The sequence below is a fragment of the Xyrauchen texanus genome, chromosome 28, assembly GCF_025860055.1.
Source record: "Xyrauchen texanus isolate HMW12.3.18 chromosome 28, RBS_HiC_50CHRs, whole genome shotgun sequence".
NCBI classification, from domain to species: Eukaryota; Metazoa; Chordata; class Actinopteri; order Cypriniformes; family Catostomidae; genus Xyrauchen; species Xyrauchen texanus.
This window is the reverse complement of record NC_068303.1, coordinates 40,453,523-40,479,709: the sequence shown is the minus strand read 5'-3', so window position 1 is coordinate 40,479,709 and position 26,187 is coordinate 40,453,523. Positions and strand designations below refer to the sequence as shown.

The 26,187-nt window shown below is 38.8% G+C and overlaps 1 protein-coding gene across 1 annotated transcript in view; it reads left to right on the top strand.

The window, feature by feature from the left end:
* Positions 1-26,187, top strand: part of arhgap18 (Rho GTPase activating protein 18) — a 52,170-nt gene that overhangs the window by 3,452 nt on the left and 22,531 nt on the right. Inside the window, exons 2-3 of the mRNA XM_052095612.1 lie at positions 19,671-19,879; positions 25,824-26,056. Of these exons, the coding sequence (XP_051951572.1) occupies positions 19,671-19,879; positions 25,824-26,056 (442 nt within the window). The remainder of the gene's footprint in view (positions 1-19,670; positions 19,880-25,823; positions 26,057-26,187) is intronic.

The window sequence follows — 26,187 nt, the reverse complement described above, 5'->3', positions numbered from 1 at the left end:
AAATAAGGCCCCTCTTTCATTCATAGTGTATAGTTGTCAGATAGTTGTCACTGAATTTCCAATTCAGTGAAAAGTCACGTCAAGCATTTTCATTTTTGATCATCGTTTCATGATCGATCATTGCTGTCATTTCTGAGTACTTGGGTACTCGAGTACTCATGCCCATCCCTAATGGAGACTAGCTGCATGAACATTGTGGCTGCCCAAGCGATATTTTGGGCCACCGACGCAAATTCATTGACACTCATCTCACGTTCTAAATATGCTTCTAATCTGACACAGCTGTGTTTCACGTTATTGTTGCGCTCCAGAGATAATGCAAGCAAGTCCAGCAGGCTTCACATTTGCTGAGTACTTGAGTACCAAATGACGGACAACAAAGGGCTGATTGCATGTGAAAGAGGAACGCAATCATTTCACATATTATGCCTTTGCTTTCCAAGCATACAGCCCTTTGTTGTCCCTCATTTGGTACTCAAGTACTCAGCAAATGTGAAGCCTGCTGGACTTGCTTGCATTATCTCTGGAGCGCAACAATAACGTGAAACACAGCTGTGTCAGATTAGAAGCATATTTAGAACGTGAGATGAGTGTCAATGAATTTGCGTCGGTGGCCCAAAATATCGCTTGGGCAGCCGCAAAATATTGTCAGTGCATGAAAACCCCTGTCTGTGTTTCTTCAATTCTCTCAGTGTCACGTGAACCGTGAAGCCATGCCCACTAATAGATACTCATATAGTATATAGTGATATACACGATATAGTTTTTTTTAAGTATAGTTAATTTTTAAGGAATATCGCTATATTTTCAAACGAGATATAGGATGAGACACTACCATTTATGCGTTACATAACCATGCCAGTGTTTGCATCTCTCCGCGCAACCCCGTCCCCACTCTCACTCTGCGTCTGCGCGCAAACCCGGACCCACTCCCACACAAGTTATCCTGCAACATGGAGGGAGACACAGCGATGGTCCACATGGCTGAGGACCTGGTTAGTAAAAAGAAAAACAATGGTTTAATTATTTGGAGATGGTTTGGATATAAAAGATCAGATGAGCAGCAAAACCATGTCATCTGTAGAGAATGCTATAAGCACTTCAAATCTCTTCCACCATTTACAACAGTGCCATAAACTGCAGTACAAAGAGTGTGTTATCCTTCGTGCAGCTGCTGGAACTCCGGCCGCAAAGCCTTCGTAGCCCGAAACAAAGCATGTTGCAAGCTCCATTTACCATCTCACATGTGGCTTTGACTTTTAACTGAACATTTAGCCCACTTCATAGAAAATAAAGAGATATATATCGTGTAACACCATTCAGCCTAAAAATAAAGAGATATGATTTTTGGTCCATTTCGCCCAGCCCTACGATAAAGCAATTTACTTAGCGAAATACACGATATGCAAACCATGCAAAGCTTTTTCCAAAGCTAAACCAATTCCACACTACTGAGGATGTACCTTTTTTTCTTCACAATCTCCTCCTCATCTATTTATTCACAGGGATTTTTGGAACCAGTTGCCGCTTTGACTTCCTCCTCCATTTCTCAGACAGAATGTGTAACGCGTATGTGTAATGTGAATAGAACGAGGTGCACATTTCTTCCCATGTAGTGCATAAACCATCTAACCTAAATTAGTCTTATTTTTTGGAAAGTTAATCATTATTCTTTATTAAAAATGCATGCAAACTAAATTTTATGGTCAAAATCCTCAAGTAAAACTGAATTATTACCAATGACAATTTGCTTCCACCAAGTTTCTTAAATCGACACACCCCCAAATAAAGTTGAACTCAAAGAAAATCCCAAGATTCCAACTCGTAATTATGACTTAATGATGATGTCATGCATGCTTAACTCATAAATTCAATAATTCCGACATGACTTAAAATAGTAATGCTTGTTTTCAGAAATATTTGATAAAATTGTGCCTTATCTATTGACCGGTCGATAATCAGCATGTATGTCTAATTAAAATAGATGATCTGACACAACCATTGGGTCAATTCCAAAATCTACTGATGGCCAGTGACGAGGCACACAAATATTTTTAACTTAGTTACATTGAATGAACGTTACTATAACTACATTTTTGAAAACTAAGTTTGACGTGCTGCGTTCTACATTTCGCTGGTGAAATGAACACTAGAGGTGTTACTCCAACAACTGATTATGACTTTAAACACTTATTTTTCACTCTGTTTCTCACACACAAATATGTCATGATATCCAAACACATTTACAGTATTTGTATTACAGACCCACCAACATTTACTCACTTATTCCAACATAATTAGCTTAGCTGTAGGTCACCTGAAAGTGTTGGACTTTGGACTTGGAAGATTGCGGTTCGAGCCCGGTCAAGCTCGCATGCTGACACGTGTGTTAAAGAAGCAACAAGAAATTACGTAGTGTGCTTTTCATGTTTCATTTGCTTTTAAGATGATATTGGTTAGGTTTAGGTGTTGGTTTAGGGTAAGGATGTCTGTTCTCTCTTTTGCTTTAAGGACACTATTGGTTACATTTCAGTTAAAGTTGTTGGTTGGAGAGGTGCATTTTACTCGTTAAAGCCTCCATCTAACATTCACCTTAAAAACCTCACCTGATTACTTCACCATTTGACTTGCTTTTGGCGCCCCGCTAGACAATGCACTGAGAAATTGCAGCGAGTAATGAAGCATAGAATTTTGTTTTGCAAAAATGTTGCCACAGTCACGTAATGTTCATGAGATCAGGTTGAATATTTTTTAGCTTTGGTTATTTTTAGCAAAAGTTCGGCCATCGGTCAGTTTTCTTCGTGTTGGCATTGGCCATTGAAAAAGCAATATCTAAGCAAAATAAGTAATGTGGCTGTGCTCTTCAGCAACATTTTGTGCCAACCCATTTAGTTCCCCATTTGTTCCACACAAGGATCATCTTGATGTATGCAGACGGCAGTATCTCAGTGGTGTGAACTGGATGCTGCTGTTATTTGTGTTTTCAGATGGAGCAGAGGAGATCTCTGTGAGAGCACAGGTGTCTCCCACGTTCAGCAGAGCTGGACTACAGCAGCTCTGGCTGCTTGAAAAAGAGATCTCTCTCTCTCTCTCTCTCTCTCTCTCTCTCTCTCTCTCTCTCTCTGTGTGTGTGTGCTCATTGGGGTCTGCCAGCCGGGCTTTAGCTGTTTGCACTGGTATGTGCTTTTTGCTGGTTGTTTGCAGACTGGCCTTCCGTTTAAATTCAGCATGAGAGAATTACACAAAAGCAGGTCTGAAAAATATATTTTTATATTCAGAACTAACAGAAGACATTTTATAGAGAACTAAATATGGAATTAGTCATTACTACGAAGAATACAATGAGAGTGTTGTCAGTTTCAGCCCTTTACAGAGTAACGTAAAAGAAGTGTTCATTCAAAAATGACATTGTTGTCATTTATTCATGCTCCTGTCATTTCAAACACTTACTTTCTTCCACTAGGCAGAATATTCACACTCTATGGTGATTTATAACGAAGACCTTTTTTATGACATGTCAGTCCACTTCCCGCCATCTAAACAAGCAAGCAACAAGGAACAGCTCCTATCTACTTGAATGAGATTATGATCACAGAACATATTTCAAATCTGCAGTAAAATCTGACAACAATAATATCATAAATGGTGCTTCTTTAGCTCAGATAATGCTAAAAACATTATTTGTCAGGCAGGTCCAGCTAATGCACATGCACGTTCATGAGTTGATTAACAGGCAATGTCTGCATCTAAAAGTTGATTGGCTCTTTTACCTTTTAGGCGGGACTTCCCTCTCTACATCCACAATATTGGGCATTCCAATCCCTCCAATAAATTTTACTACAAGTGCTCCGTTTCAGGCTGAATAGTCTCTGTTTATACTGTTCTATGTTCCATAAATGTGAGAAAAAAATGACCCTTTATGTGTCATAAAAGTAGTCCATTTGACCTGTTCTTTATTCCAAGTCTTCTAAAGTTATAGGAAAATTAAAGCTTTGTATGAGGGCAGAATTTTCCTTTTTGGGTCATCTATTCATCATGTCTAGGCTAGTTCATGATTAGCTTTCTCTCATGAAATCTGTAATGATAAACCGTACAATAACGTTGTGTGCGTGCTGTGAGATATGGGGAAGGGTGTGTGTTGCTTTTGTGTTTTGAGTGTGTTTGTTTGTGTTTGATGGTTTCATCTGTACTGGCATGGCAAACATTGCTTGACTTACATAATGAATATTTCATTGACAGTGGCCTGTGGGTTTTGTGGTGGTCATTGTGTGAGTGATGCCTGTGATGGGCGTTAGACACTCAGAGGGGTCAGTGCGGACTGAATGTAATTTGTTTGAGTAAAGGCTGGCGAACTGGTGTGAGTGGAACTATTTTAAACTCACTGCATCTTTAAAGATATCTCTTTCACTGGGTTTATGATGTAATACATACAGCAGTGTGCACACAATACAGAATCAACAAATGTTATCATAGCCTGGCTGTTATCATGTTTCCATTGACACAATACACACATCTTGTGCATTTTAAGGCCTGCTTTGGAAAGTTCACTTGAATTTGATAAAATCTGAGATTATAGATAAATCTGAGACCAATTTGAAAATCTGGGATTTAAAATCCTATTGAAACCTGAAAAAAGTAACGTTTTACGATTTTGACTGTAAACAAAGAAATGTTTTGATATATATATATATACAGTATATGTGTGAGTGTGTGTGTGTGTGTGTGTGTTTAATCATATATTTATTTAATCATAGAAAATGTTCCCTGTCTTAGGCCAGTTTGGATCACTACTTTATTTGAAGAATGTGAAATGTCAGAATAATAGTAGAGAGAATGATTTATTTCAGCTTTTATTTCTTTCATCACATTCCCAGTGGGTCAGACGTTTACATACACTTTGTTAGTATTTGGTAGAATTGCCTTTAAATTGTTTAACTTGGGTCAAATGTTTTGGGTATCCTTCCACAAGCTTCTCACATTAAGTTGCTGGAATTTTCTGGAATTCCTCCAGACAGAACTGGTGTAACTGAGTCAGGTTTGTAGACCTCCTTGCTCACACACACTTTTTCAGTTCTGCACACAAATGTTCTATTGAAATGAGGTCAGGTGATGTGATGGACACTCCAATTCCTTGACTTTGTTGTCCTTAATCCATTTTGCCACAAATTTGGAGGTTTGTTTGGAGTCATTGTCCATTTGGAAGAATCATTTGCGACAAGCTTTAACTTCCTGGCTGATGTCTTGAGATGTTGCTTCAATATATCCACATCATTTTCCTTCCTCATTATGCCATCTATTTTGTGAAGTGCACCAGTCCCTCCTGCAGCAAAGTACCCAAAACATGATGCCGCCACCCCCATTCTTCACTGTTGGGATGGTGTTCTTTGACTTGCAAGCCTCACCCTTTTTCCTCCAAACATAATGATGGTCATTATTGCCAAAAAGTTTCATATTTGTTTCATCAGTCCAGAGGACATTTCTTCAAAAAGTAAGATTGTCCCCATGTGCACTTGCAAACTTTAATCTGGCTTTTTAAGGCAGTTTTGGAGCAGTGGATTCTTTCTTGCTGAGCAGCCTTTCAGGTTATGTCGATATAGGACTTCTTTTACTGTGGATATAGATACTTGTCTACCTGTTTCCTCCAGCATCTTCACAAGGTCCTTTGCTGTTTTTCTGGGATTGATTTGCACTTTTCACACCAAACTGCATTCATCTCTAGGAGAAAGCATGGGTATATGAGCGTTATGATGGCTGCATTGTCCCATGGTGTTTATACTTGTGTACTATTGTTTGTACAATGTCCGTGGTAGCTTCGAGCATTTGTAAATTGCTCCCAAGGATGATACAGACTTGTGGAGGTCCACAGTTTTCTTACTGAGGCTTTGGCTGATTTCTTTTGATTTTCCCATGATGTCAAGCAAAGAGGAACTGAGTTTGAAGGTAAGTCTTAAAATACATCCTCAGGTACACCTCCAATCAGAAGCTAATTACTTGAAGGCTTGATTAAAAGTGAAACAATCTGTCTGTAAACAGTTGTTGGAAAAATTACTCATGTCATACACAATATATATAATCATTATTTAAGATTGTGCACTATTTCTTGTATTGATTAAATTGTTTTGCTAATAATATAATTTGCATTAATAATAAATAATTTGTTATTATTAATGAGAAAATTCCAAAATAGAAGCATTTTCACTTGTGGTTTTGGACCCCACTGTACATTTATTTGGATAGCAAAAAAGTATAATTTATAAATACAAATAAATGGAAATATTATAATTAATCATTAAAAATACATTATATACAGTGGCATGAACCCTTTGGAATTATCTAGTTTTCTGCATTGATTGGTCATAAAATGTGATCTCATCTTCATTAAAGTCACAAGTATAGACAAACACAATATGTTTAAGCTAACAACACACAAACAACTATAATCATTCATGTCTTTATTGAACACATTCTATTAAACATTCACAGTGCTGTGGAAAAAGTATGTGAACCCTTAGATTTAATAACTGGTGATCCTCCTTAGACGGCAATAACCTCAACCAAGTGTTTCCTGTAGCAGCGGATTAGACCTGCACAACGTTCAGAAGGAATTTTGGACCATTCTTCCTTACAGAACTGCTTTAGCTCAGACATATTCTTTAGATGTCTGGTGTGTCTCTATTGGGTTCAGGTCTGGACTCTGACTGGGACACTCCAAAAGGTGGATTTTCTCTTTTTGAAGTCATTCTATAGTGGATTTACTTTGATGTTTAGAGTCACTGTCCTGCTGCATCACCAAACTTCTACTGAGCTTCAGCTGGCGCACAGCAACCCTGATATTATCCTGTAGAATATCTTGATAAACTTGGAAATACATTTTTTCTTCGAAGATGGCAAACTTCAGGAACGCAACAATATTTTTGACGGAAAGCAGCAGCTTCCTGCCATGAACACCATACCTGTTTAATGTTTTCTGTATAGTAGACTCATGAACAGAGACGTTAACCAGTTCCAATAATTCCTTCAAGTCTTCAGCTGTCACTCTACTGTTCTTTTTACCTCATTGAGCTTTCTACGGTGGGCACTTCTAGGGAGAGTACCCACGGTACTAAATCATTTCCAGTTATAGACAATTTATCTAACTGTGGATAGATGAATATCTAAGCTCTTCAAGATTAATTTGTTACCCATCACAGGTTTATGCAAAGCAAAAATTCTTGACCATAGGTCTTCTGAGATTTGTGTACTGTTTATGTTTTTTTGTGAGGCATGGTCCACGTCAACAAATGCTTCTTGCGAATAGCAAACTAAATTTTTTTGAGTGCTTTTTGTAAGTCAAAGTAGCTCTAACCTCCATTTTGTTTGTTATTAGTGAAAACAGATTGTGTTTTTTCATTCTTTAACTTAGATTAGCAGACAAAAATGCGGCTAATTCTAAAGGGTTCACATACTTTTTCTGTCACTGTAATTTACAATTATATTTAATACACTTTCATCTACTTTTAATTATACAATATATGTATTTGATATAGCAAATTTTTTTTATAAATACAAACAAATGGAAATATGATGATAAATAAAAATACATAATATATGAAATGTTAAATGTATAAATATGTTGTGGGTTTTATGTACATTCTTATTTGTGAATCAAGATTTGGTTTTAAAGTACCGGTAAGTACCGTAGTTTCATGCAGGAAGCACAGGAACAAAAGTTGGTAGTTTAGACAGCTATGAAAGATAGTTTAACATATTTGATCAGCCTGACCATGTTTGGGCATTTGATATGGAGATCTGAAAAACTAAATTGAAGACCTAACATACACTGTTCTGTTGTCCATTGATTTAGAGTACGTAAAGTAAAACACCTGTCTTGAAGAATAAGTTCACACAAAAATGTTAAATCAGCATAATTTACTCACCATTATGTCGTTCCAAACCTGTATGACTTTCTTGCTTTCATGGAACACAAAAGCAGATGTTAGGCAGAATGTTCATGCTGCTCTTTTCCATACAAAGAATGATTATAGCCTACACTATTACAATACTAGCAATAGCTAAATATACAGTATGAAGTATACAATATATGTCATATGATGTGAAATAAATTGCATCTTTTCTGTCTTTAAATTGATTTAAAGTGTTTAACTTAAAAAAACAACAACTTTAATTTAAAAAGTATTTGTATTTTTTATGTAAGTACATGCTTTCAGTTGTTTAGAAACAACATGACCTCTCACGGTTTCCAAACAGCCGCATTCCATGAGTATAATTTTGATTGTCATAGCAACAGCCCACATACTGGTTCTGACCCCTTTCCTCGACTCTGCTGTACAGCTTTAGCTTGACTCCTTTTTCACATCATACATATACTCTAGTGTACTAACTGCTATGGGTAAATACAAATAAGACACTCTATGTTAGTGCATATGTCTGCGTTGCTAGTGCTCCTCTTTTGTTTATGTAAAATGACTCGGCCGCTTACAGAGTAAATATGTACGTACTTGACCCTTTCTCTTTATTTCTTTATCTAGTCCTGAGGGCAAGTGTTTTGGCCATTTGAAATGCTGTCAGAGTGCTGTGTGACCTTTAGCATGTAGAGTCGTCTAAGGAAAGAGCTCGCTGCCCCAGTCCACAAACGCTCGGTTAATAGCTAAACCATGAAAGGGTCATCGTCAGCATTTATGACAGAGGAAAGGTTGTTGGTGAAAAAGACAAAAAAAAATTAATAAAATTCCTTTATTAGAACTTATTTGCCGTGCCTCCATTAACTACCTTCATTAGGCTGTTTGCAAATGCAAATTGGATTGTTTTGAACCTCAAAGTCAAGAAATATTATAAAAAAAATAAAAAAAAAGTAAAAGTAAATGTTTGATTTGCTCTGGAAAAAACTGGATCAAAATCAGGAACATTATACAACTGCTGTGTTCCCATATACACACAAATATTGAAGTTAATTTTGAATGTAAAGGGGAATACCCTTTAATACCGCTAGTAATGCGGTCATGGCACCCAGCTGAAGTAAATTATTCGCATACAAAACAGTCACTGGGTCTGCTCCAGCATACCAAAATCATTTATGCAGATCTACACTCCCGCCAGAAGCCTGTGCCTTGTCGTACCAAAACAAAGAGGCACCAAAACACTTTCCCGGACTCTCAGTTTCATCATACCACATTAGTGGAATGACCTCCCCAACTCCATCCGTGAAGCTGACTCACTCTCTATCTTAAAAATTTTTCTAAAAACACATCTTTTCCAAGAGCACTTAACCGGTCACAAAAAAAAATTACAATTAAAATAACTCTTGTTGCACTTAAATCTGTTGTGAATACTATTCTGATGCTAGTGAAACTTTGTAGTATGGCACTTATCGTACCAACTCCTTAAGATGATTCGCTGATGTTTCCTCTTTTGTAAGTCACTTAGGATAAAAGTGTCTGTCAAATGAATAAATGTAAACGTAAATACCAGTTACCACACCTGAAGACATTGTTCGGGGTTTTATATCAAGACATTTTCTATTTTTTGTCTCTTATGAGTGGAACTACTTTCCTTTTACAGCCAGAGCATTCGTTGCTAGGTTGAAAACATCACTTGAGAATTAGCAATGGAGAATTGTGACACTTGTGCTGCTTTACTGGAGCACTTACTGAAGTAACAAGGTAGTGCGTTTGTGTGTGTGTGTGTGAGCGAGTGAGTGAGAGAGAGAAAGAGAAACGGAGAGTAGGTCTGTCAGTTCGGCAGAGAAACTAAATTTGAATATTTACCATAAATATTTTCAAAATTTGAAGTCAGCTGATTTTGAAATTGATGTTGTTTCCTTCACAAGAGGGTGAATTGAATACATAAACCGTACTGCACCATGTTATATTATAGCAAAGAACATTCCTGGCTGTTAAAAAAAAAGAGCGTTCCATTTTCAACCAATGTGAATAAAATAAATAAATAAAAAGCTTTAGTCTGTCCATATTCTCAAATGTTAAGTCAAGGGGGGAAATGCTTCAATAGATAGTTCACATGGTGTTACACTTGCACTAATGCCACAGTATACTACTCCAGACTTCAAATTGCCACATGTAAGTTTAAGCACACTTTAGCTGCAGCATGGTTGTGTAGCCATTCTTGTATATAGCTTTTCCTTTGTTAAAAAAACTGTTTACAGCCACACTGAGATACAGGGGTGGGCTGACATGCCAGATCTGATTGTCGCTCGTGAATCGCGAGTATGTGTGTGTGTGTGTGTGTGTCTGTGTGTGAGAGTGAAAGAGAGGGGAGAGTGAGCTCAAAGGTGCTTTCCACAGATATAAAATGATAATTTGGATAATATAGAAACTATTTTATTGATCAAGGGGATGCAGCTATTTGTTGGTCGCGACTCGTGTCTCAGTGAGTGTGTTTGTGTGAAGGCACGTATATTGGTGTGGGTGTAGGCGAGAGAGAGAGAGAGAGAGAGAGAGAGAGAGAGAGAGAGAGAGAGAGAGAGAGAGAGAGAGAGAGAGAGAGAGAGAGAGAGAGAGAGAGAGAGAGAGAGAGAGAGAGAGAGACATAAACAAAATAAAATAGATTTAGATTTGTGCTATTTTGTTATCGACAAAGTGAAAATGCGTATAAAAAGTTGGGAAATTTGCCGTCTTCTGCTTTTTGTCACATAAGTTTTGGTTTATCGCAAATCGTTTCCATACAGAAATGTTTGTATATCGCTAATTGTGTAAATTTGTATTCCTCAGAAGTTTTGGTAAAATGGGGAGAGTATTGAGACAATTCATTGAAATTAGTCAGCTTACTGTCATTTTAATTTCACAAATAAATACAATCAGAAGACGAGGAATTGTAATCAAAAGGGAGCAGTTGCCCTTCTAATAGGACTGTAATACAGGTCCTGATGTTGCACCTATCACAGGTTGCCACCTGTTCCGACACGAAAGCCAATAGTCATGGCTCTGCTCAAGCTGGCAACCTGCACCAAGAAGTGGGGAAACGTTCGGTCTTGGTATAAGGACCGTCCAGTGCTGTGTGCACAGCTATTAAAGAAAAGCTGGTGCGGTGTAATATCAGGGTTTACATATGATACATTCCTGATATTCAACAGGCTATTTTGAACAATCATCTAATCTAAAGCATCTCCATCACAACTGCATTATGTCTCGCATATTTGTCCAGCAACTTCAAAGTAAAAGCACTTCACGTGTGCTATAACTAAATGTGTTATTCACTATGCACTGTATGTACAGTTGGTTTGATTCTGTATTTTTTGAGTAAATGCGATTGTTAATGTGCACATGCCATCAATGGTTGCTGGTCTACTGTGTGGACTGTTATTTCCTTCTTCCTAATATAGTCACAATTTCTTCATGTGCAAATAAATTACTAAAATGTGATGACTAAACAGAAATCAGAAGAAACTGCTTTCTACCATTTAAAGTACTATATCATTTTTTAGATTCATTAGAAGTTTTGTGTGAAATTGTGTAAATATAGTGCTAATTAAGCTATTTTAGCAATTTAATGTTTGTTATGTACTATATTAAATTGTGTTATATATCGTAATATACACAAAATATGAAGATTGTATACAATAAAATACACTGTGTGGGAGCGGGGTTGTCTTCCTCGAAACGAGCATAAAATGTTTTTAGCTCATCCAGGAGAGAGGCAGCGGTGTTCACTGTGTAGTTTTTATTCCCTTTGAATTCTGTGATGATATTAATTCCCTGCCAAATGCTTCTAGAGTCAGTGGTGTTGAACTGTCCTTCAATCTTGTCCCTGTACTGGCATTTGGCTTGTTTATGCTCCTCCACATTCCTGGAATTAAAAGCGGAGGTCCGCGCATTAAGTGCCACACGAACATCGCTATTAACGGTTTCTGGTTAGGGTAGATCCGTATTGTTTTGGTCGGCACTACATCATCTATGCACTTCCTGATGAATCAGCGTAGACCTCGATGTTGTCATCAGAGGCGGACCGGAACATCTCCCAGTCCATGTGATCAAAACAGTCTTGTAGCAAAAGAAAAAACTAAATTAACTGGTTATTTGAATGAAACCAGTATTTTGTGAGAACTACCGCACTACCTCTGTTTGCATCTCACATGTGGGGTAGTTTATTGGTAAAAGCCCTGTAGTCGGTTGCAAGTTAAGAAAACGCTAAGTTACAAAAGCCCAACAAATGTAATGAAGGGGTTTCTTAACTTAAGGGGTTTCTTGCAACAGGCTCCTCTGCTAATGCACAGTTGTGACCAAGAAACTGGAGCATTACAGGGACCAGTACTGCTAGGTCACCTATTTCTAATGGAGCAATAGAGACTGTCCCAGTTTTATCTGCTACAACCTTGGTGTGAGCGTAATTTTAAATACACTGTTGGTTCCAAGCTTGGTATGAGCCAAAACTCAACTTGACAACAAGTAGCTCTCATGTCCAGTAACAGTGTGGTGTGCTGAGGTTTGAGCATTTATTTATACCTCCTATTGGAACTGGTTCATGTAAATAAGAAACAAACGAGCCCGTCTAATCCCTCTGAGAGCTCTGGATCTCCTGCCCCAGACAAACAATCAGCCCCTCCTGCATGCACAGACTCACAATAGCATCTTTATTCTTATACCAAAGAGACTCATTTTTCAGACTTCCTGACTTTATCCCTTCACCTGCTGTGTCATGCACCATGTACAAAGAAATGGCTCAATATTATGCACTTTTGTTACATTTTATTTCCCCCCTGAATTCCTCTTATAAAGATAATCAAGTTTTTATGCATCAAAAACAGCCATCATTTAGTTTTTCATGACCATTTTCCACCCTCTCTCTATGACACTTACAATTAGACAGGGTGTTTTTGTAAGTGTACCTTAAAAGATTATATCTGATAATACCTGAGCGTCTCGTCAGGTTAGGCTTTGATGACCACAGCATTAAACCGTTGTTCTGAATGATCTGGGGGACCCCATGACCAGCAGCACATAGAAAAGTGCTCATTTGAGTGGCCTGCAATGACTTGTGTGCCTATATAAGATGTCAACCTTGTTGATGCGGCATTGTGTTTGCCTGAACTGCACCAGTGGTATTTGATAGAGCTGTTCAGTCAGCTGTTGAATGATGCTTTGGAACTTTGATGCTGAAGCTCTTGAATAAAGCAAGTACACTTTACCAGCAGTATTTTTCCCATTGATGTTCTTTATAGGGTTTTCAAAAAATTATTTTGTAAAGAGTTGTAATCCTTGAACCAAAACAACTAGCTGAGATTAGTCCCAACTTTGATTTGTAAACTTTGACTTTGATAGAAGCTTTATGGGATTGGGCAGTCACTGCTGAGCTCTTTTGGCATGTTTCCCATTTTCATGGGAACACTGACTTGTCTGATTGGTGGATCTCACTTCAGGATTATGGGTAGTGTAGTTCTTCAACATGAATTTGGCAATTAATTAAACACGTTTAATAAAAAATAAAAACGTTGATATCACACTTCTGAACAATCTGAGAGCTATGAAGCCGCTTAAAAGACAAAGAGGGAATATATTTTCTGAAATAATTTTACGTTCCCCTCGCATTTGTTCACAATAGTTTGCAGTCCCTTGCGATACATTTTGCGTTCCCTTTGCAGTAAATTAACTATGGTTTTCAGGGCTCCAGACTGCGACTAAAATGTTTGCAAATGCGACCAAAAATAATTGATTGCGACAATAAATTTAAAATGTAGTCGCCATTGGTTTAAAAGTCCCGCGCCACTTACAGTTGTGTGTGTGTGTGTGTGTGTGTGTAATATATATATATATATATAAAAAATTATGAAAATATGAAATTGTCATCGTAGGTGCATGTCCACTGTGAGAGACATAATCTAAAAAAAAAAATCCAGAAATCACAATATATGATTTTTTAACTATTTTTTTGTATGATACAGGTGCAAATAAGTATTTGAACACCTGTCTATCAGCTAGAATTCTGACCCTCAAAGACATGTTAGTCTGCCTTTAAAATGTCCACCTCCACTCCATTTATTATCCTAAATTAGATGCACCTGTTTGAGGTTGTTAGCTGCATAAAGACACCTGTCCACCCCATACAATCAGTAAGAATCCAACTACTAACATGGCCAGGACCAAAGAGCTGTCCAAAGCGTTTGGAGGAAGAAGAATGATGAGTACCATCCCAAGAACACCATCCCTACTGTGACGCATGGGGGTGGTAGCATCATGCTTTGGGGGTGTTTTTCTGCACATGGGACAGGGCGACTGCACTGTATTAAGGAGAGGATGACCGGGGCCATGTATTGCGAGATTTTGGGGAACAACCTCCTTCCCTCAGTTAGAGCATTGAAGATGGGTCGAGGCTGGGTCTTCCAACATGACAATGACCCGAAGCACACAGCCAGGATAACCAAGGAGTGGCTCTGTAAGAAGCATATCAAGGTTCTGGCGTGGCCTAGCCAGTCTCCAGACCTTTGGAATCTTTGGAGGGTGCTCAAACTCCGTGTTTCTCAGTGACAGCCCAGAAACCTGACTGATCTAGAGAAGATCTGTGTGGAGGAGTGGGCCAAAATCCCTCCTGCAGTGTGTGCAAACCTGGTGAAAAACTACAGGAAACGTTTGACCTCTGTAATTGCAAACAAAGGCTACTGTACCAAATATTAACATTGATTTTCTCAGGTGTTCAAATACTTATTTGCAGCTGTATCATACAAATAAATAGTTAAAAAATCATACATTGTGATTTCTGGATTTTTTTTTAGATTATGTCTCTCACAGTGGACATGCACCTACTGATGACAATTTCAGACCCCTCCATGATTTCTAAGTGGGAGAACTTGCAAAATAGCAGGGTGTTCAAATACTTATTTTCCTCACTGTATATATACACTCACCTAAAGGATTATTAGGAACACCTGTTCAATTTCTCATTAATGCAATTATCTAATCAACCAATCACATGGCAGTTGCTTCAATGCATTTAGGGGTGTGGTCCTGGTCAAGACAATCTCCTGAACTCCAAACTGAATGTCAGAATGGGAAAGAAAGGTGATTTAAGCAATTTTGAGCGTGGCATGGTTGTTGGTGCCAGACGGGCCGGTCTGAGTATTTCACAATCTGCTCAGTTACTGGGATTTTCACGCACAACCATTTCTAGGGTTTACAAAGAATGGTGTGAAAAGGAAAAACATCCAGTATGCGGCAGTCCTGTGGGCTGAAAATGCCTTGTTGATGCTAGAGGTCAGAGGAGAATGGGCCGACTGATTCAAGCTGATAGAAGAGCAACTTTGCCTGAAATAACCACTCGTTACAACCGAGGTATGCAGCAAAGCATTTGTGAAGCCACAACACGCACAACCTTGAGGCGGATGGGCTACAACAGCAGAAGACCCCACCGGGTACCACTCATCTCCACTACAAATAGGAAAAAGAGGCTACAATTTGCAAGAGCTCACCAAAATTGAACAGTTGAAGATTGGAAAAATGTTGCCTGGTCTGATGAGTCTCGATTTCTGTTGAGACATTCAGATGGTAGAGTCAGAATTTGGCGTAAACAGAATGAGAACATGGATCCATCATGCCTTGTTACCACTGTGCAGGCTGGTGGTGGTGGTGTAATGGTGTGGGGGGTGTTTTCTTGGCACACTTTAGGCCCCTTAGTGCCAATTGGGCATCGTTTAAATGCCACGGCCTACCTGAGCATTGTTTCTGTCCATGTCCATCCCTTTATGGCCACCATGTACCCATCCTCTGATGGCTACTTCCAGCAGGATAATGCACCATGTCACAAAGCTCGAATCATTTCAAATTGGTTTCTTGAACATGACAATGAGTTCACTGTACTAAAATGGCCCCCACAGTCACCAGATCTCAACCCAATAGAGCATCTTTGGGATGTGGTGGAACGGGAGCTTCGTGCCCTGGATGTGCATCCCACAAATCTCCATCAACTGCGAGATGCTATCCTATCAATATGGGTCAACATTTCTAAAGAATGCTTTCAGCACCTTGTTGAATCAATGCCACGTAAAATTAAGGCAGTTCTGAAGGCGAAAGGGGGTCAGACACAGTATTATTATGGTGTTCCTAATAATCCTTTAGGTGAGTGTATATATATATATATGAGATCCAGCTTTTGACACTTAGGACAATTGAGGGACTTGTACACAACTATTACACTAGGCGCAAACATTTATTGATGCTCTAGAACTCAACACACAACTATATGCATTCTATACTTTATGTAAATATCTATTTATGTAGATTCTGATGGGCAGTACTAAATTTAAAAAAAAACTTATTTGTATAAATTATGAAAGGGGTGTGAATTGATGAGACAAAAGGGGAATGCAAATCTTCTCAACTACTGTATATATACTGTTTATTAAACCTCTGAAAAAATGGATTTTCAGCTGTCTTCCTTTTCTTCTGCTTTCTGTCTTGTTTCTGAACAACAATCTAAATTGAGCAATTACATGATTTGGCAACTAAAAACAGCCATTTGGCTACATAATGTTTTAGTTAAGGAGCCAAGTAATTTTTTTTGTCTGGAGCCCTGCAGCAACTGTACTTCAACCATGGACTGGGTAAAAATATTGTTTTTCCATTGCAATATAAACTTTGTTTGAAGGATTCCGTGATCGATTCTTACAGCTAATCCCAAAATCTATTTTTTACTGTATGCGCAACCCTCCACTACAATTAGAAAAAATCACTCACATGTGCCACCAAATTTTGTGCTATGCAATTGAAAATGTCTGCGATTGGCCACTGGCTGGTAAATGTTCAGATTTTACTCTCAAGTGATTGAGTAGTTTAGTGGTGAAGAAGATCAGAAATGTTGAGAGTAAAAGTTTGATTTGACTTGTTCAGTGTAATATGTGTCCAAAGACGAGATCCACACAATCCATTTGCCATTGAATAATGTCACTTTTAATATACTTTTTGCTCACATATGGATGCACTAAAGAAACCATGCATGCTTCTCGCATTATATGTGCTCACTGGCTTATGCTGGTAGTCTTAAAGAGACAGTACCGATTTAGTACATGTTCTGTATATCAGTGTAAATACTTGTAATTGGTAATGATCGACCAATATAGGTTTTTTAAAGGCCGACGCAGATATTGAGAGAGCAGGGTGGCCGATAGACCGATACAATGCCAATATATCGCACAATTTAATAAATTAAATAACATAAACATAAAATTGGTAACAAATTAATGAACTCTTATTCAGCACTATATTTACTCAATTTTACACTTTTAATAATATAAAATATAAAAATATGAAATAAAATTGTACTTTAAATGGTAGATAGCTTCAAATGTTAGTAATTTATTTGACCATGAAGAAATTGGAAGAAAGAAATAACAGTACACACAGTAGTCAAGCAACCATTGATGGCATGTGCACATTAACAATCGCATTTACTCAAAAAATACAGAATCAAATCAACTGTACATACAGTGCATAGTGAATATGACTCTTTTAATTTGAAGTTGCACTCAGCACGAGTAGCAAACTCCTGACAGTTTAAACGGCCTAGATCGCCTGCTTGAATTGTCACAGGTCTGACCACCATGATTTATGAATCAGAGGAACTTTTGATCCTGATCATGAAGTTTTTGATTTTGGCTGATAGAATACACACTTTAGGGGAAGATATTAGATGAGCTCCCGATGGTAAGAAAAGGCTGGATTTTCATGAGGTTCGTGTATTACATCCGTTTAAATGAGACATCCGCATATTTGCATACGGTATTTGATATTTTATTGTTATTTGCCTTTTTATCATTAGACAAGACAGTTAAAGTTACAGGGAACTGTTGAGGAGAGAGAGAGAATGAAACAGGCGAGCACTTTAACATTATGAGCCCAAACGTTTCTCTGATATGCGGACCGTTTAAATGAGACTGTGTAACACACCGGTCTATAATTGTAGTAACACGATGGCACGTAACAATAAAACTAACGTGATTGGTCGTTTACATGTCTCGCCCTTGAGAAACAAATTGGCCAAACTGGAAAAGTTATCGGCCAATGCGATAATTAAAAATTCTGAATATCGTCCAATTTAAAGGCGTCTACGATAAATCGGTCGACCACTAGTAAATAGTACAAACTATCCAAGTAAACAATAAACAAAATTATATGCAACATAAAATAAGCCATTTGAAGGCATTTTTTGATGAACATTTTTCAAAAGCTAAAATGTGACCAATATGATGAAAAACTAATGATAAAATATAATTTGTAGGGCTGTCGATTTAACGCATTAATTCAGTGCGATTAATTTTATTAAAAATAATGTGTTAAAAAAATGTACGCAATTATTCACAATGCCCCCCGGACTGTAATATGGAAGATTCCTGAGAAATGCAAGCTTGTTATTCCACCTGTTTACTCCAGAGGGCAGTAAGTGAAACTTCAGCTGTGTGGCAACACGCAGTTTATACAGTGAACAAAACCCTTCAGCAGACACACAACACAAACATGCGTTACGTTCTTGCTCAAGATGTGTTGTAAGTATTAAACTATATTTAACTTGACACATTGACCTAAACATTTTATGTTTATGATGCAACGCACCCGAGACGCGACACAAGCATCTGTCTGACGCAGTTGAACATTGACGGGTCCTTAAACAAGCCCTCATAATAAATCTCCAATTGATTGACAAATTCACTTGTGAAATGGATTTCTGTGAACTGTATAACAATGATTGACTTATGATCAAAATATGGTAGTAAACAATACATTGTATTCTAAAGCCGCTTTTTGTATTGTCTTATCAATGATTAACTCTTCTACCAGAAGAATGTAATGCATTTTAATTATCTATTTTTTTATATTTAAAGATAACTATGTATAATTATTTCATCATTATATATTGAATTATTGTTATAGGGGCTTTCTCAGCATATATTTGTATATGCGATTAATCACGATTAATTAATCGAGACATCATGTAATTAATTTGATTAAAAATTTTAATCGATTGACAGCCCTAATAATTTGTAAAATTTATATTTTGTACCTAGAAGCATAACCTAGAAGTTGAGATCCCCTGTATAAATAAGAGCATAAGCTGAGAGAGAATTTCATTCATATGGAAGCAAAATGGACATTATAACTGAAATATACCCATATGAATCTATATTGAATCAAATCGAGAGCTTGTTAATCCAAATCGAATATTTTGAATCCTAATATTTGTGGTAAAACCACAGTAATAATACAGGAAACCAAAACTATGGTAATTAAAACCATTATCATTCTGCCCCCAAAAATGGACCACATATTAACAATGGTGTTACTATTGTAAAACTAGCCTAACCAGATTCTTTTTTGGCCAAAATAATTATAGTTTGTATTACCATAGTTTTGGCTTTCCAGTATTATTCCTATAGCTTTACTAAGAATATCATGGTTAAAATATGGCTACTGTAGAAAAACCATGGTACATTTATTGTGATGGAATGCAAAACAAACTATTTGATAAAATAAATTCTCTCCATGTCCTCTAAAAGGGTTCTGTACGTAACTCATGGTAAGTCGAAAGGTGTATATATTATTGTTAAAAACAAGTTCTCTATGGAGAAAATAAATTGGATTTTTACTTCCGGAACCTAACTGTTGTGCCCGGTAGTCTTTCTGTCTGATAATGTGATATGTTTTACATCTGTCCTCCCTCTGTTTCTGTTCACACAGCCGTAAAACCGGTCAGTATAATGTACAGAAATGCAGAGCCCCTGCAGCGGTCCAGGGTTCGAGCTCAGGGAGGGTCCCGTACCAGCGCTGCAGCTCTCAGGACTCTCTGGATGAGCATGCAATGGTGGACTACTATAAAGAACTAGAAATCATCCAGCGCAGTGGAGATGCAGAACATCAGGAGGAAGTGCAGCTGAAGGTGGCAGATGGTAAACACACTTCCTGTCACTCATCTCACAACATGTCCTCTTTAACTTCACTTGAAGGGAAGTGTGTAACTATAACTGTATTTGACATTCTGATACAGCACTGAAAACCATATTCTGCTGCTGTGTGAACCTAGGCAAAAGTTGTTTAAGTGAATCATTTCTAAATGTGGTACTGTATGTCCAATGCTGTATTGCAATCCAGTTGTTTCCATGTTGTGACATATACTTGAATTCCTCCATGTGTAAAGACAATGGGGTTAATTTACAGGAAAAGCATTCAATAAAAACCACAGAGTGAGATCATTCATGACATCAGCGGTCATTGTTTACCCCTACAACTACATGAAGCTGGGACTTCGTTAACCTCTTTGAGTGTCTAAATAGCAAAGTCTCCGGAAAAAGGAACACCTTTCTGTTTCCCCTAAGATCTGAATTTAACGCCTCCCTCCTCACCATGACTCTAATGAAAATAACAGCTCACACAGTCTGACACCAGTATGTAGTGTATCCTGTCCTGGGTATATGATTGGCCAGATCGTATGAAAAGAATAGGAGGGAAGTGGAAGTAATGATGCTAAAAACTAACAAGTGGAGTTTGGATGACTTCCTGTAGTAGACAGGAAGTTAGTCTCAGCCTCACGCGGTATGCCCATGGACTGCCCACAGTCCGTTCACTAAGCATCTGATGCATATTGAAAACAAAACTGGAAGCACTTTCTAGTTCTGGCAAGCTCTAATCTGATTGGCTGGTTTTATGCAACTCACAGAAGTAAAGCCACCTTTTTTACGGCATCCGACAAACGAAGCCTGAACAGCTGCGTGGAGTTCCGGCCATCTGCGAATGTGGATTTTTCGGATCCAATTTGAGATTTGGATGCATTTAATTATTTAATATATTATTAGTATTATAACTTGTGGATGTGATGTATTCATCCATATCAGTGACGGTAAAGTGCTTTCTGTTGAGATGAGCTCACTGCACACCGCAGAATGCACAGTGCGAGCCATGATGTCCGATTCGTGAATAAATGACTCTGTTTATAAAATCACCTGAAAAGATTCATGGAATGGGTTTGAACCCAACTCAGGTTAGCATTTTGAACTAGAGTCAATTTCCCAGGGAATCTTACAGTGAAGCAACCATCAGTGAGTTCACAACTGGGAACACCTTGGAGCGCAGACATTTCAAAGTAATAGTCCCTGGTGCATTTTTTTTTTTTGATAATTAACAGTTCTTTCTAGTCTTTAACCATTCTTGTTCTTTTCTGGTTATGATTGGGATTTTGGTAGCACAATAAACTGCATCTGGGATTTCTTTCTATTTGGACTATTGAAGCCTCTGTGTCTGTGCCGCAATGTCACAGTTAAGGAAGACTAAGAACATTTCTAATACAGTATGTGTGTGTGTATATATATATATATATATGGCTCGATATACATTTGTCTGGTGATGACGTTAACTGAATTCATCCATCTGCTCAAAAAAATATCACATGGTATAATGTCATAGTGAAGGTTGGTTGCAAACCTCAAAATCAAACCAAAATCACAAAACCAACAACCTAACTAACTTTCTTCAAAGCTTTTGTTTTTCAGTGTTTCTGTCTTGTCCATGAGGTTGCCTGAGTTATAAAAGCATGCATTTTGGAAGGACTTGAAGACTTTAATCAGATGACATATTTTTATTAGTGCTTTCAGTCGATTCAATATTTAGATTAATCGCATGATTTTTCCACAGTTAATCACGATTAATCGCAGGCTTTGGAAGTGCTTAAATTGACCCATTCTGCTTAGCACGTTCCCTTACGTGCAGATGCTACAGACTTCAGCTTCACTGCTTATTCCCATTGCAAAGCACTGAAATATCACTAACAACAGTAAATAAATGGTGGAACAGTCTGTGTTTACATAAATCCCTTTCTCACTAAAGGATGCGTGTGGACATTCAATTTTGACGGTAATCCCCTAATGGATAAGTATACAATCACACACATTATAATGGTGAAGTCAATCCCCTGGGCTCTAGAGCTCTCTGCTCGCACCCTGTGTGTGTGAGGGGGGTTGACAGGATAACCGCTTGCAGGGTGTTATGATGCGCCTAGTGCAGCCTGCTATGAGAACTATTGCTGGTAGGGATGCCTGCAGTTTCCCTCCCTTAGCTCCTGCCACTGGCCACCCCAGATTTTCTTGAAGCGTAAGTCTTCCTTGGTCAGTACATTGCCTCTCCCTCACCAAGACTCCTACCATGCCTCCTTGTGGCAACCCACGGAAACTGAGGTTTTGCGACCCCAGGCTGAAGTAGTAGGGGATCTTGAAGCTGCAGTTGTCCACAGAGGTGTCTCACCAACCACTTCCCACTTCCACGTGGGTAAGCCAAGGATGGTGAGATGGCTAGGGGAGTAAATGCTAATAACAAATCTGCAGTTGGGGACATGCATAGGCAGGATACAACAGACTGGGTCTTTCGGTGGTCCTCTGCTGCTGTAGCCAGACGAAGTTCATCAGTGGACTGCGCACACTCCTCCCACCTTAATCACCTCCTTGCGCAAGCTTCTTGCTTCAACCCCCCAACCTCAGAGTCCTGTGGTGATGTGGAATGGTGGTGGGTACAGGCCTGGGAGTACCTAGCCAAACCATGCATGTAATGGAGTGATGGTCGCTGAGATGCAAGATGGAGCAGCATGTGTTTTCTGCAGCTTCCGTTATGACTAAGCAGCCTCACACTGCTCACCCCTGTATTGGAAGGACCTAGAATAGGTGATCTAAAAATGGTCTGCTTCATCAACTTTGGCTGGAAAACGGCAGCCATCGGAGCATCCCCTTTTGAGGTCTAATTAAGTACACCAGAAATTATACCTACATGAACATTGGTGCATGGAATGTCTGAACTCTTCTGGACATGTCTGAAGCACATGATTGCCCTCACAGAAGAACAGTCCTTGTGGCCCGCGAACTGAGGAACTACAATATTGACATTGCCGCACTCAGTGAAACCAGGCTACATGGTGAGGACTCCCTGACTGAATTTGTTCGGGCTACACCTTTTTCTGGAAAGGAGTGTCTGAGGGTAAACACTGTCTTCATGTGCTTTGCCATAAAAACACACCTGTTAAACACATTCCTGAGTCTCCCACTGGAATTAATGAGAGATTGATGACATGGTGTATTCTTCTAACCAAGGACCATTTTGCAACCTTTATTAGTGACTATGCACCATTCCTGGATGCAGAGTAGGATGGTAAAGAGACATTTTACAGGTCTAGAGTTGGTACTGAATATCATATCTGGAGCAAAGTCCTTGGCCAGCATGGAGTGGGGAAAGCGAATAGCAACAGCCTCAAGCTCCACTCTCTATGCTCTGATCACCAGTTGGTAATTACTGACACCATTTTTCAGATGAAGAACAAGCTGAAAACAACCTGGCAACATACCCACTCAAAATATTGGCACCTTCCAAACTTCATCATCAGCTGCCAAGAATATGTCATGATGCACGCATTACCCATGTCATGCATAGGGTAGAGCGCAGAACAGACCGCCATATGGTTAAATCCAAGCTCTGCACGGAGAGCCAACTTTGCCAACGCAGAAAACGCTTGACCAAAAGGTTTACCTGCCTTGGCCTAAAAAATCCCTGCATTAGGGACAACTTCAGATGTCCTCTTGCAATCAAGTTCCTGAGAAATCAACGACTGGTCAATCCTGAACACAATCATCCATAGTGGAGCCTCGAAAGTCCTTGGCCTTTCTAAGAAACATCACCAGGACTGTTTTGACAATAACTAGTTTGTCCTATCATTCACTCACTTTTACAAATTAAACACAAATCTTTTAAAGCTCTTCTATCCAACCCAGACTCACCACCCTGAAAGCTGCATTTGCTGAGGTAAGAGCTGTGACCCAGCTGGCAATGCGGGAGATGGAGGACAAATGGTGGATGAAAAAGTGAAGTACAAGGCTTAGAGGATGGCAACAATATGCAGGGCTTTTATGATGACATCAAAACCTTAGCTATTGCTCCAGTTCGCTTGGCAGATGGGAACACCCTCTTTAAAGATCGTCATCAGATCTTAGATCAATGTGCTGAACATTATATGAGCCTATTGATCCACTAAAACCCGGTTGACGTTCAGTCTCTCAGCAAACTCCCAGATCTCCCACCAATTCATCATCTTGATACCCCGCCACAGTTCTCTGAAGTGCTTCACACCATTAAAACCTTGAAGAACACCAAGAGTGGTTCAACTGATGGGAGATTCTAGCAGAGATTATAAAGAATGAAGCTACCTGCTCACTCGCAGGTTACACCTTCTGATCACAAATATCTGGAAGTCAGAGACTCTTCCACAGGAGTGGAACAGAAGGGGGATAGAGCAGTTTGTGGAACAGTCGAGGAATCTCCCTTCTCTCTGTTGCTGGAAAAGTGCTGGCAAAGGTCATGCTCAACAGATTGGTGACTCAAATCTTGGAACACACTCTGAATCACAGTGTAGAATTAGGAAAGGCAGGTGCACCACTTACATGTTCTTTGTTATAAGGCAGTTACAGGAGAAGAGCAGAGGACTTCATTAAGATCTTTACATGGCCTTTAATGACCTTTCAAAGGCATTTGACACTGTAAGCTGTGAGATGCTCTGGAAACATCTTTCAAAACTTGGAGTACCGCCCAAGTTCCTCTCCATCCTCTGTCAACTACATAATGGAATGCAAGGCAGAGTCATTATTGGAGGCCTCCAATCAGAGCCTTTGAGTGTTGAGGTTGGGGTTAAGCAAGGTTGTGTACTGGCTCCCATCTTGTTCAACCTCATGCTCTCTGCCATTACACACCTATTCCATCATGCACTTGGATACACAGATGGTGTTCATATTCAATACCTCTTGAATGGAAATCTCTTAATATTCAATGGCTACAGGCCCGCAGTAAAACTCTAACATGACAAATACATGAGCTGCAATACGTAGATGACTGTGCTATCATAGCCCATACCCCTCAATCTATGCAGCATGCCCTCAATATGATCTACAACATCTATCATTCCTTTACTCCCTTCCCATGAAATAAACAATTGCATCAACAAAGCCTCTGCAGCCTTTGGGCGACTGCTTGTGCAAGTCTTTGAGAACAAAAACCTGAGAATAGCCTAAGGCTGCTGTTTTTAATGTGGTGTGTGTTTTCACCCTCCTATATGGGCCAGAGACTTATCGTGGTGTAACATTCATTTTCCTGTTGTTTTTTAAGCCACCTTTAGTTGTTATAACACCCTCTAACAGCACAGATTCCTCCATAGCCTCCACTGCTCGCCATCACCAGTAACATTAGTCTAACTGATAACAACTAAGCAGAAGTACAGAGCATCTGAGAGGAAGTCTCTCATAATGCCGCCACCTGTGGTGTAGTCAGGAAAAAGGTGGACACTTCTTTCCTGTCAAAATTTGTTCCTTCTTTGAAAAGAAAATAATATATATCAACAATATTAATATTTTCCAAACAAAGCATTCCTCAGTATAAATATAGACGTGCGCTAAAATAGCATAATTTCTAGTAATATTAAACATTTCCAAAGTCTAAGTGGAACGTTAACAAATTGAAATATCTATGCCCCATAGGTTATTTATTTATTGCAATGAGCATTAAGTCTCTTAAGCCCTCATACTCCAAATAATTAATTGTTGCTCTTCAATTTGCTACAGCAATTGTGAAGCCGCATTCACATGATTCATGGCAAATGTATAAATAGGAGAACGTGGGTCTCGCACACCATTGTATCTAGCAGAAATCATTATATTTACAGTGCATTCAGAAAGTATTCAGACCCCTTCATTTATTTTATATTTTGTTATGTTACAGTCTTATGCTAAAATGCTTTAAATAATACTTTTTTTCCACATCAATCTACACTCCATACCTCAGGATCTTCCATTGTCTTGGTTTTCTCTTCTGCAGAAGGTGAGCAGGAAGAGGCGTGGTTGATGGAGGCGGGGCTAGCGACACTGTTCGATGAGTCTGCATCAGATGGTGAGGATAGTATCGTACTGCTGTCTACCCTGACCCGAACGCAAGCCGCTGCTGTGGAGAGACGCGTGGAAACGCTCAAACAGACTCTACGCAAAAGAAACAAGCCATACAGTGTCCCTGATGTTCGGGAGATCTTTAAAACGTCACCTTCAGAAAGTAAAGTAAGCAATGATATACCACTGCTCAAAACCAGAAGTGCTTCAGACTCTCAGTACAATAAATCAGACAAGCAGGAAGATTTTTAAAAGATTCCATCAAGCATACCTGAATTATTGTCAAAATACTTACTGTT